Genomic DNA, 13,869 nt, shown 5'->3' with positions numbered 1-13,869 from the left:
AAACAGAAGTAATACTCTGGCAACCTGTGTCTATACCACATAGCCCAAAACTACACATACAAAAATAATATAAAGCCTGATGAAAAAAAAATGTAAATACAGAGTGACAAACTGTGAAGGCAGTTTAGTTAAACTCACTAAACCAAATTTAATTAATCATATAAAATTGTCATTAAAGACTCCTCAACATAAAGAAGTATATTACATGTCCCTGTTACAACTCTTTAAACCATGGAGAAAAGAAGAAGAAATACTAGATAACTATGACTCATATGAAGATGCTTTCAAAGCAAATGAAAGCACTATAACTGATGTAAACTTTACACAGTACAAAACAATGTTGCATAATGAACAGCAACACAAAGAAGAACTCCAGGCCCAACTAGATAAAGAAACTCCTGACAGTAGTCAACCTTCTGTAACAGGAAGCCAAGAACCACTGGGAGAACCACTAATAATAGATGAGGCAGAATTAGCTGTGATAGAAGTAGAAAGCCCCATGTGTCAGGATGAAGATAAAGAAGACATAACTATACTACAATCAAATCTAAACAATGAGCAACATAGCATTTTTCAAGAAGTAACAAAACAAATTGCACATGGTGTACAACATGAAAATGAAGAATGTTCCTGCCATAATTATAAACCTATACTACTGTACGTCAGTGGTGAAGCTGGTTCTGGCAAATCATTCCTAATCAAAATCATCAGTAAGTTCCTTCAACAATTGACAAACAACAAACTGTCAGCTGTTGTCACTGCCCCTACAGGTGTAGCTGCCTACAATATAGGTGGTGTCATGTTACACTGATTACTACTATTGCCAGTAGAACACCAGAACAAATTAGACTATTACAAACTTTCTGCAGAAGCTGCAATGGAACTACATATTGAAAGAAATTAAAATGCTACTAATAGATGAAGTGAGCATGGTCTCCAACCTAATGTTGGCTTTGATTCACCTCAGATTACAAGAAGTACTCAAAACAAACTATGAAGAGCTCTTTGCAGGAAAACACACTCCATTGGAAATGTCAACCTTTGGCAACATTTCCAATACAGAGAATTAACAAAACATGCGGCAATCTGCAGATCTCACTAATGCCAATATCTTAAAAAGTATCAGAGTTGGTATACTTTCTAAAGAAGCAGAAGCAATATTGAAAACCCGGCACATTAATGCACTTCATGGTGATAATGCATGTGCTACAGATGTTATGGAACAATTAGCCCACAAAAATGTCAATTGTATGGCCTTAGTGCCAACTCTTGTAAGCTGTTTCAAATTCAATGAAATAATGTTAAGTAAAGAAATGGAACCAATAATGGAAATTAGCGCCACAGACAAACTAGATGTACATTGTATTACACTACCCATGTGTGACCAAGCCACAACAAGACTAAATAGTTTAGAAAAATCAATCTCAAACACAGCAGGCTTAGAAAAGATATTACAATTATCCTTAAATTGCAGAGTAATGCTTAAAAATAACCTTGACATGGACCAAGGACTAGTTAATGGAGCACTGGGAACAGTTGTTGGCTTTCAAACATACCCATGTGACAACAAAATTCAGTTTGTCAATATTCTCTTTGACAAACTTTCAGAAGTAAAAAGGATAGGACGCTCAACAGCTCGATTCCTTCTCTTCAAATACATGTAGGTACGTAGAGAACAATTTTCTCTAACTCTTGCATAAGCAGTCACAATTCATAAATCACAAGGTCTTACCCAAGACAAAGCAATGATATATATTGGGAACACAGTCTTTAAAGAAGGCATGAGCTACGTAGCACTATCACGCTTACGTACACTTAACGGTCTATTTCTAATCAACTTTGATGCAAGTAAAGTAAACACTGATATTCATTGCATTTTAGAATACAATTGACTTCGCTCACTATACACTCCCCATCTAAACACATATTCTGTTCCACAAAAATGAAAAATAACTCAAACAGAAATGAAACAGGATGTCACTTCAAATCCTCCAAAGAGAGTAAAAGAAACTAATACTCCATCAAGTACCACAAGCAAAAAAGAATCAGTTAGGGAAAGTAAACCAGGTACTTCTTCAAAGAAGGAAGACAAACTCCAAAAAAAGCAGTCAGATACAGAACTACCTGGTCCATTTAAACTCTCAAATATAGTTGGTGTAAGTTGCTACACAAATGTAGCAATGAATATTCTATTTCAATTACCACAAATTGTTGACAACATTTAGTTACACAGTACAGACCCATTGTGTTTGCAAATGTTAGTACTTCAAAGAAATGCAGCAAACAAGCCTGATAACACATAGTGTTTATGGAATAAGACAACAATTGGACTACTGTGTTGGAATGGTCAAAATCACTATAAACTCACAGGAAGATCCACAGGAATTTCTAATATACGTACTACAAGTACTGGAAAACAAAAACATACATATAAATGAAATCTTCCAGATTTCATACATGTGGAAACATACATGCACTCTCTGCAACAATGTGACACAAGAACAAATCCCCAATGAACGCTTTGTATATATATCAATACCTAATTGTGAATCCTTTCCATTTCAGCAACTTGTACAAAATGCAAACCATGGTAGATTATGTTCTACCTGCAATTCAGATAATCGCTCCACGTTAGTAATACAAACACATAGTAAATACGTAATACTAATGCTTCTACATTACAATGCAAATGGTACCAAAAACAACTGCAAGCTGAGTGGATTCACACATGGTCAAATATCACTTGGTAAGAAAACCTTCACAACAATAGGTATAATCTACCACTCAGGAGCCACAAACAATTCAGGGCACTACACTGCATATATAAAAAAGAAATGTGGATGGGTTGCATGTAATGATAGTACCATTGCTCTAAAGCTTAGATTCCCAATAAATCTTACAAACGCTTATTTAATGTTCTTAAAACCAAAATTTGATAACTAAACAGTACTTAAACCCTAAGTAAACTAGTAGTAAAAAAATGTAAACTGTTAGAATATTCCAAAAGCTATCTAACTGCCCAAAGATTCTACAACAACTAATGAGATAAATGAATACCACTAAATTAGAGCAAAAAATAGACAATTAGAATACGCCAATTGGTATCTAACTGTCCCAAAATTTAACAATATACAAACAGATAAATCAATACCTCTAAAATATATAAAAAGAATAGACAGTTAGAATACACCAATTAGTATTTAACTGTCCCAAAATTTAACAATATCCAAACAGATAAATCAATAAAACTAAAATATATTAAAAAATGGACAGTTAGAATACGCCTACTTGTATGTAACTGCTCCAAAATTTTATAATATCAAAACAAATAAATATGTTACTGCTCCAAAAAAATGCAACAAGACAATGTATAAAGCATTAGCTAGAAGCAACAAGTGAACACTTAAAACAAACAAACAAATAAACTGTAGCATAACAAAAAAAGGGTTTTTTTTTTAATCCGACATGGATTTTTTTTTCTCCCACAGACCCAATGATTTTAGCAACAAACACAGAAACTGAGCAAATTGCACAGTACTCTGGTTTCTAATGTACTAAATATGAGGGTCCAAAAAAAAATATGTTGATTATACAATGTAAAAAGTCATTACAAAATACTAATACTAACATGCCATTTTCTTTTATCACAGAAATGAACAAGAAATACATGTACTCCAGTTACTAAACCAAACAGTAAGTATATTATAATAAGTACAACCATCACAGCATATGACATCTATAGTGACTTCTAACTTTTTTCCTTATAAATTTGTTTTTGAACCAAAGTTATAAGCAACTATGAGTGTGATATGCTGCGGTGGTTATGGTCAGGGCATAGAGTCTTGGGTGCATGGCCAAATGGCCATGCACCCAAGACTCTATGCCTTGGCCGCAACCACTGCAGCATATCACACCCATAGAGTCAAACATTTCAACTATGGCCTATGGAAACTTTTAATGTCCGCGGACATTATGAGTGTTCTTAGAACACTTTCAACTTGCCAGCAAACAATACGGACATCGTCTTCAGGACACCCCTACGAACATTTCAGGACAACTCGAGTGTTCTTAGAACACATTCAACATGCCAGAGATCAATACGGAAAGCGTCCTCAGAACAGCCCCTACAGACATTTCAGGACACCGCGAGTGTTCTTAGAACACATTCAACATGCCAGAGAAGAATACGGACAGCGTCCTCAGAACACCCCCATTTTGTTTATTTACGGACATTTCAGGACACCGCGAGAGTTCTTAGAACACTTTCAACTTGACAACGAACAATACGGTCAGCTTCCTCAGGACACCCCCATTTTGTTTATTTACGAACATTTCAGGACACCGTGAGTGTTCTTAGAACACATTCAACTTGCCAGAGAACAATACGGACAGTGTCTTCAGGACACCCCCTACGAACATTTCAGGACACCACAAGTGTTCTTAGAACACATTCAACTTGCCATCGAACAATACGGACAGCTTCCTCAGAACACCCCCTATGAACATTTCAGGAGACCGCGACAGTTCTTAGAACACTTTCAACTTGACAACGAACAATACGGACAGCGTCCTCAGAACACCCCCATTTTGTTTATTTACGAACATTTCAGGACACTGCAAGTGTTCTTAGAACACATTCAATTTGCCAGAGAACAATACGGACAGCGTCCTCAGAACACCCCAATTTTGTTTCATTGCAAACATTTCAGGACACCGCAAGTGTTCTTAGAGCACATTCAACTTGCCAGAGAACAATACGGACAGCGTCTTCAGGACACCCCCTACAAACATTTCAGGACACCACGAGTGTTCTTAGAACACATTCAACTTGCCATCGAACAATACGGACAGCGTCCTCAGAACACCCCCTACAAACATTTCAGGACACTGCGAGTGTTCTTAGAACACATTCAACTTGCCAGAGAACAATACGGACAGTGTCCTCAGAACACCCCCATTTTGTTTATTTGCGAACATTTGAGGACACCGCAAGTGTTCTTAGAACAGTTTCAGCTTGCTTCCGAACAAAACGGACACATATTGAGTCCTCAGAACACCCCCCATTCAGTCGAGATGTCCGCAGACAAATCGAACACAACAAGAACGTCTACCACATGAAAAAACACAACTTTCAACCTATCTCATACTCTCCCACCCTCCCCAAACACTCCTAAACACCAACACACTCTACTAAATACAAATTTTAAACCAAGTTTCACTGCGCTGTCCGCGGACGTCCGCAAATCCAAGATGGCGGGCGCTACCGAAAATCTGACTTGCTTCACGGTCCACACCGTCCAATCAGCGAACACGTCACATGTCCGCAGACAGGACATAAGCCGCTTGGCCAATCAGGACACTATCCGTGGAGCGAACAGGGAAGTGTGTCCGCGGACCGAACACCGATATCACTAATTTTTTATGACCCACTTTTTGGTCATTTTTAAAAAAACTACTGAACGGATTTTCACTAAATCTGCAAAAGCGCGCTTTTGGGACCAACCCGCTGCTCCTGGTCCAAATTTGGTGAAAATACGTCCAGCGGTTTGGGCTGTAGGTGCGAGCAAAGTTTTTTTTTCCATTCAGTCTATGGGAAAAAAAGAAATGTTGGGACCCCCCTATAACTTTTTCCCCCGTGGACGAATCCTCACCAAACTTTGCAAAAAATAATCAGAGTGGGCCATATACTTTTTCTGCAAAGTTTGGTGAGGATTCGTCCAGGGGGAGTAAAATTATAAGCCGCCCAAAAAGTGTTCTTCCTATGGAAACACCAATTTAACCATAACTACATGGCCACTACCGTGGCCATGTAATATATATATTTTCAAACGAAAAATTGTGCCCCACAACAGGGCAAAACCAGCGGGCTGCACTCCCGAGAGCAGCTGAGTAAAGAAATTCCAATGTCAGCAAAATGAAAGGCTTGACAGCATAATCAGGCTGCACAAAATCTTCTTTATTGATCCAAAGTGCATAAGAAAGGGAAAACCTGAAGTAACAGAACGACGCGTTTCGCGGTGCTCCGACTGCTTGTTCACGTATATATATTTACTGGTACAGCATGAAGGCCTGGTCAAACGTGCGGATGTCTCTTTGGAATCCTGTGTGTAGGTGGCAGATTGTTTGGTTCATGACTACCCACTCTTCCAAGGTAGCATACAAATTACTCTTCCAAAGATCTGACATGTGGCGTCTATTAGCGAGCTAGGGAGGTAATTAGATATCATTTCTCTCTCACTCTCCTTGTATACTACCACTATTATTGCTCGATGCCAGAGCTCGGTAACTTTCCCCCGGCAAGTAAATAATTGAATACCCCAGTTAGGTATGGTGCCCATATTATAAAATCATTTTAAACAGATATCCACCCGGGCCCAGTCTGGGCCAGGCGCTTAAAGTGTTGTTTACACTTTGACGTTGTAAACCACCTCCTCTATTGAGAGGGGCAAATATGAATGTTCCTGATCAGCACTTTGTGCAAGGGTGAATATGGTGTCTTTTTCAAGACCATTGGGCTTGGGCGACCATATAAGATAATGGGCCTCATTCTGAGTATGGCGGTAAGGGATAGCGGCCACCGGTAACGAGACCGGTGGCGGTAATCCCTTACCGCCATACTCCGAGTTCCCTTTGCGCCCTCGCCCTTAACGCCTGCTTTGAGCAGGTGTTAAAGTCGAGGGCGCAAAGGGGCCTCCAAGCCAATAACGGTGACCGTAATGAACGGTCACCGTTATTTGCATCTTCCCCATTCCCATTGAGCCCTATGGGGGCTCATTTGGGAATGGGGAAGAGCCTTGGTGAATGGGGAATTACCGCCCCGCCAACCTTGGAATGGGGCGGTAATTCCGCCATCCACCAAGGCGCTGCCGGTCCGGGTACGGCGTCAACCAAGGCGTTAATAGCGCCATTGGTTAGCGCCGTACTCGGAATGAGGCCCAATGTGTATGCCATTCGTTAAACGTGGTGAAGGCCTCTAGAGTATTATTATTATTATTTAACTATGTGAACATTGTTTACCAGAAATCCTTTGAGTTCTTGGTATTCACTGCCTGTTCAAGAGACTGATTTTTGGTTATGTTTAAAAAAAAAACAATCCGGGTCATATAGCTAAATGGAGCATCTGGTATTTCTGTTTGTCCTTTTCCGTTTTTTTAAACACCAAGGGCCTAATTCACTGATATGTTTTATAATGGCAAAACCCCGTTGCAAAACGGTCTGTGATTTAGGCCCTAATAATAAGTGATTTTCAGAAACTACGCTCCTTTTCATACCATCCATTTTTATTCACACCTGTGACCGTTTTTGAGTGTATGTTTCGTGACAAAGGATTGTCAGCAAAGGGTTTGATTTTCTCAATACCACTGTGTAACTAATCCCAAAACATTTGCGTCTCCTACATTCGAGAGAAATCCCCTAGAAAGAAGCTCGCTAGAAAGCATTATGGCACAATCTATTATAACTGACTGTGTTGGTACTTCTACACCACCTGTTGCCGGGCTAAACAAAGGAAGTATAGAGACGTGGATCAGACTTTAGTGGGCATGGTTCCCGAGTCAGCACCTCTGGCATTTCTTTGCCAGCGGCTAAGCACCACTGAAATAGATAAGCCATGGGTAAACAAACCCACACATGCTGCTCTCAAGTTTATCTCGAATAAGTCTTTGTTTAATGCTGACGTCTATCAATCAAATATCCTGTCACCTTTACAGGAATCCTCAGCATTGATTGATATACCTCTGTTTTCTCAGATATCACCTAGCATTGCCCCTGTGACGAGGAACTCAGAGCCAGCACTCCCTGTGTCTCCCCTTTGCCCCACCATGTCCCTTCTCGAGTTGACTCTTCTGAGCATTCGTTCCTTTGAATAACACAGGGACGAGTTGGAGGACTACTTCAACCGCACTAATATTGATGTAATGGGTATAACAGAGACTTGGCTGGATGATATGACCTACATGGCAGCTTCAATCTCTGATCCTCAGAACTTTAATATCCTACGGACTGATCGCACTGATCAAAGAGTGGTGGGGGGGGCTTTTGCACTCCTTATCAGGAAACATCTTGACTGCCATATAGTTACACACCCTGGTATAAAAGGCTATGAGAGCCTGCTTGCCAAAATAAAATCTAGGCCTAACACTTCTGCTGCAATTTTCATAATGTATAGACGTCCAAAGGACATGCCCTTATTTGCGTAGCAGTTTTTGGCTCTCATAAATAGCATTACAAAACCCAAATCCAACATTGTCATCTTTGTTGACTTTAATTACTGGGCAGAAGATGAAAAGCACAAACCCGCAAAATCTTTACTCACAGCTTTGGACACCATTGACTACATCGGAAACATACAAAAACTCTGACTCAAAAATGCTGACTGCGCTTTTACTGCACTGTTGGTATTTTAGAGTAGGCGGCTGACTCCCATTACTGTGCCCAAGTGGAGCGGGGATTGATGGGTTGTCCCCTGCTCTCCTTGGTCGCAGTAATGGGAGTCAGGGGTTGCAGGGTGTCCCCTGCTTACCACAGGAAAAAGATATATGTTTTTCTTAAAAAAAGGACCCTGCCATGTCAGCACCGCCCCACGTAAGTTGGAGAAACTGACGCTAAAGGGGGTACACGGGAGTCAGCGGCACACACAAAAGTGTGCAGTGGTAAAGGAAAGTGGTGTGGAGGTTGGATTATTGCGGGGGGAAACGTGATCTATCTAATCACTGTGCCACGGTAATTGGCATCAACATTTTTGTCGGCGGGCGCAGTTACGGGCGCTGCAGTAATGATATTGATTCACTACATCCAGTGGATTAAAGAACCCACCCATAAGGAAGGCCATATCATCGACTGGGTCCTCACACACAGTCTGGAGTCTCTAAATCCAGTTTGTTCATCATGCCCAGGATCTGATCATCAGCTGGTCAGCCTCACAATTTGTCTTCCTGAAGCACCCATTCACTTGGATAAATTGCCTAGGATCTCAATAAAATCCCATAATTTCAGGAATTTCTTGGCATCTATATTCATTGAATTGATCAAACCCAAACTTCCTCATTCTGAATCATTTGGCAATGTTACCACCCTGGTTGATCATCTCTCAGCAACTATTGCTGAATGAACCGAGGTGTTAGCTTCTGAATAAATAAAATAATTAAACCTGAGATGTTAAAAAACGCTTAGTTCAATGAAGTTAGGTTAGAAAAAAAGATCATGTGAAAGAAAGTGGCGCAAAAGCTACACTCCTAAAGCCCTCTCCAAATATAAAACTGTGGTAAATAGCAAAAAAATCATGGAGGAAAGATCCAAATACTCTAAGAATCTGCCCTGGTGCGGTGTCAGCTAGCTACATGTTTCCTGTGTATTGTCATTTGTATATGGATACATTCATCAATCTTTTCATTTTAGTCAAAACATACTTGCCCTGGCCTCTTGTTATCCCCACTGAGCTATCTATATCACACAAACATTTTATTTTTCATCTAGAAAAATGTGTCACGTTTAAGCAGTTGTAATACTTCCTATGGGTTGATAGTCATATTCATTGAATGTAATATACAGCAGGACTGATGGGCATACATAGCCATGCCATCAATGCTCATCCCACAATTTGGGAGAAGTAGGATCAAGCGCAAGAATTGCTAAACTGTTCTGTAATTGAGCACTTGACCGTCTTTACTAGAGATTATAAGCATGAAACAAATGTTCACATTTTAGACATACGAACATGTCTACCACCTGTCCAGTATTCTTACATTTTAATTTGGATAGACCACCATTTGCAGCCATGATTTTATTTCCCACTCTGCAATAGACATAGTTTATCTTCCACTGCCTTAGAAAACAAAATCCCAACTCTGAATAAACTTTTTCTAGCCTAGCCCACCTAAACTACACTCAGTTTTTCCTCTGGAGCACAAGATAATGAAAGACAAAATGAGGTGTCAGTACTTGTGCATAACTAAAGATAAACAAGTATATTGCACTTCAAGGATTGATTCAGCATTAAATAAATCCAAATCTCTATTTTTGCTGTTGAAAACAATACTAAATTCTTCTACATATAATTAATGTTGGTCCACAAGCTGTCATGCTCAGTTTTTTTACCCATAATTCTGTTTCTTTATTTCATGAAATTCCTATAACTTCATCATCTAAAAGTACGGTGGTAAATAAGATAGCACAGAAATGAATCAATCTGTTCAATAATGTTACATGAAAGACCACATTATTTGCAGACAAGCCTTATACAGCCGGGAAAATGAAGAGTGTTTTTGCCTACTTGCCACATGTATTGTTCAGTTAATCTCTGTATCATTGCCTAAAAATTGGACATGTACATCCGCTATTGAAAAAACAGACCACATAATGGGATACATTGTCACACTACCGACCAGTCACCTCTCTTTCTTTTTGGGGTAAGCTGTTAGAGAAAGTAGTTGCATCACAATTCATTGAATAAAAACTGAAAGGTTCTTGTGTCATTTCAATCAGGCTTTAGAGTACTGAAACACCAATTCTACACATAATAGATTACGCTTTGAGGATGATGGATGATGGTGGTGAATGCGTGCTGATATTGTCAGGTATATTGGCAGCATTTGAAACCATCAACCATTCAGTCCTATTAGACACACCTCAATACAAAATGGGAACAGGAGGCAAGGCTGGTTCTGGTCCTTCTGGCAAACCATTCTCAACAGTAATTATTGGCCAAGAACAATTACACATTAGTAAGATACTATATGGTGACCCCAGGGCTCGACTTTGTCTCCAATCTTGTTTAATTTATGTATGAAGCCATTGGGGAAAGCAAGTAAAAATAAAGTGCATGTACCTAAGTAGGCTTATGATACACAGATTTTAATTAAGGTATCATGCAAAACAGCAATCGTGCAGTTGAGGAATTCTTTGCAGGAGAACATTGAATGGATGGCAGCACATTTCCTGAAGTTAAACACTGCAAAACAATCATTCTTAATCATGTCTTATATAACACCAAATTCCTTAATTAAGGACTGATTGAAGGAGTTGAGAGGAATGGAAACGGAGGATGTTGAGAATACAGATACAGTGAAATCCATAGGTTTCTTATTGGATAATAAATTGTCCCTTCTACCACTTATACGTTATTTGTCGAAGGTGGCACATTTGTAGCTCTTTAAATTAAGAGCAGTGAAACATTGCATCATGGGTGTTCATTTGTGTCTTCTTGTTCAATCGTTGCTAAGGTCTTATAAATATTTTGGAAATGCATTGTTAATAGGCACTTAACCCTTATTGAAGGTGTCAAGAAAATATGATGACCTAAGGCCAATTTTAAAAATATTACATTGGTTATTTATATAACAGAGGATCATATTTAAATGTATTAGTATTACACAGAGAGTACTTTATTCTAAGACTCCCACTTATTTAACAGGGAAACTGAAAATACCTGGAGTAGAGAGAGGTCTAAGGTTAGAAGCACCTAATTTCATACGGTTGAGTACTCTGAAGCAATCTTTTGTGAGGCAGAAGCAAAGTACTGGAATTAACTTTCAAATGAATTAAGAATGATTTTGGGTTACCTAAAATGTCACCAACTGGTGAAAATGTGGTTATAGAAAAAGGTGTGTAATTGATTCAAAGATTAAATATGGTTTCTTTTAGGACTTACATTTTTCTTTGTTGTATCACTATTTTATTATAAGATGATGACTAATAGCTTTTTAGTGTATTAAATACCCTATTGTAACTTTGTATTGTTGTTTAAGAAATTGAATGTCTTTTATGATTGAAATCTGTGTGTAGGCTTCTTTTACAACTCAATTGTCAAGTTTGCACTATATAAAATCGTGAATAAATAAGTAAATAAATACATAAGATGCATCAAAGCAAATATTAGAGAAGAGAGACATATGTAGGTAATTATGTAATTCATATTTAAGCTAAATAAAAAGTACTTTAATTAACCCAAACTACAGAGTTATTCTGTAATCCTAGTAATGACCCCTAAGGGTGCGGTTTAATATTTATGATTTAAATGATTGAATAAATAGAGTACATGTAGTTGGCCACAGTAACTGAATGGATTAATAACGGGTATTTCATCATGTTATTCACTATTTAAATCCGGCACAAGCAGTTGGACTTTGACATCAGACAATATTTGTCTCAGACCATGTCGATTATGTTTGAGTATATCAAGCAATTATTTATGGTGGAGATGTACTTTGTATTGAACAATACAATTAGATAATATGGATGTTAGATCACAGATCATGATAACCAGATTAAGCTGTCTGTCATGTTTGAAAGCTTGAGTCAATAGACCTAACCAACTAACTTTAATAGGGCCTGGAAAGATGACAGATACCACTCTTGATTAAACACAGCAAGAGTAACATTTTTTCTGAGGCCCTGTTTTTGCTAGCTACTTGTACATTTTTAAAAAATATATTTTTATTAACATTTTGTATTTTCTTTAAATATTTTTCCTAGAGCGGCTCCCAAATGTGTTGTTTTAGCATTGCACAATATGACAATTAACCATCAATTACTGATCTTTAATTATACCTATTTTAATTTTAGAAAATAGAGTTAATGACTGCAATTTAAGTTTCCTGTAAAGATGTACAAGACATACAGTAATTGTACCTACTACTATACAATATGTTTATTTGTGTGTCTGTCTTCTTCTGTCTGTCTTTCTGTCTCTGTCTATGTTAATATAAGTAGGCAAGTATGTAATGTTAATGTGATCTTTTTTACAGTATGTATGCCGGGAAATCTAGCAAAATCAATTTGAACATAGAAAAATATTTGAAAAATATACTATACTTCACAAACATGTCATTTTATCCTTTTACAGATACAAACTGCAAACAGAACGAGTCAAACTTCACTTCGATGTTAGTACAACCTATTTCTGAATCACTGGTCAAAAAACTTTTTTCTCTGCCTGAAGATCCTGCCAGTGGAAGTGGGTGCCGTCGGATTCAAGTTCTGCAAATGGGTAATTTTCACACATTTTTTGGAGTTTAATAGTGTGCTATGCTTGGTAAAAATAAAATATGAACACTACAATAATAAAGTTTGGTATTAGAAACATTGGTGGTCACAATTAAACAATGATTAACTAGGTGCCTTTTCCAAACATACTGTGAATGAAGATTGGGGAAGTTATGGAAATATTTGAAAATACATTTTCTAACTGCTGCATCTCTGCTCTGGAAGCAGAATTTTGTGTTTTGAATGTACCTGATCTGTGACATTACAAGTTGAGCAACTATATCTAAGTGTGTTACTAGGTTATGGTATCATCATGGCCTTCATCAACCATGACCACTAATGAGTACCTCATTGGTCATGCCTGTGATGTTCAACATGATCTCAGCAAAGTGTCCTGTGTATGGTGCCAAGGCAAAACTTCTGGCATGTGTCTGCATTCCACAAGTTATGCATGATTTGCGGATGAAGACATAGAAAAAAGGAACACTTGCTTATGGAGGAGTAGACCTATACTTCCTGTACTTAAATCTACATCTTGCCATGCTGCCTCTTGCTCCATGTATTTTAGAATATATTTCTCTAACTGTGCCAGCTACATGAAAATACATTTTCACCTTCTGTTCGACACCATACATCCGGTATCCTTTCATGCCTATATGAGACTTCTTCCTGCCACTGTTTGCACAGTTTCCACACCAATGTTTCCTCCAGCATTCTGATCTAAGTAGATCTTGGCTTGAACACTGATATTCAGCAGGTCATTTGGTGAAATGTTGGTACCTTATTCGGTTTGTTGCATAAAAGCGGATGATTTTGGATAAAAAGTGTAATCTAGGATGTTTTATGAAGTAACTTTACCAATATTTAAATATGTGGTTCAATGATGTT

The 13,869-nt window shown here is 38.2% G+C and overlaps 1 protein-coding gene across 2 annotated transcripts in view; it reads left to right on the top strand.

Annotated features, from left to right (window-relative positions):
- The window catches only part of NAALADL2 (N-acetylated alpha-linked acidic dipeptidase like 2), a 4,115,865-nt gene that overhangs the window by 2,964,057 nt on the left and 1,137,939 nt on the right, over positions 1–13,869 (top strand). For both annotated transcript variants that reach the window (XM_069618713.1, XM_069618714.1), the window contains one exon: positions 12,842–12,985. In XM_069618713.1, coding sequence (XP_069474814.1) covers positions 12,842–12,985 — 144 coding nt within the window. The remainder of the gene's footprint in view (positions 1–12,841; positions 12,986–13,869) is intronic.

The sequence above is a fragment of the Ambystoma mexicanum genome, chromosome 10 (assembly GCF_040938575.1).
Source record: "Ambystoma mexicanum isolate Mex_15411 chromosome 10, UKY_AmexF1_1, whole genome shotgun sequence".
Classification (NCBI taxonomy): domain Eukaryota; kingdom Metazoa; phylum Chordata; class Amphibia; order Caudata; family Ambystomatidae; genus Ambystoma; species Ambystoma mexicanum.
This window is presented reverse-complemented; position numbering and strand designations above follow the sequence as displayed.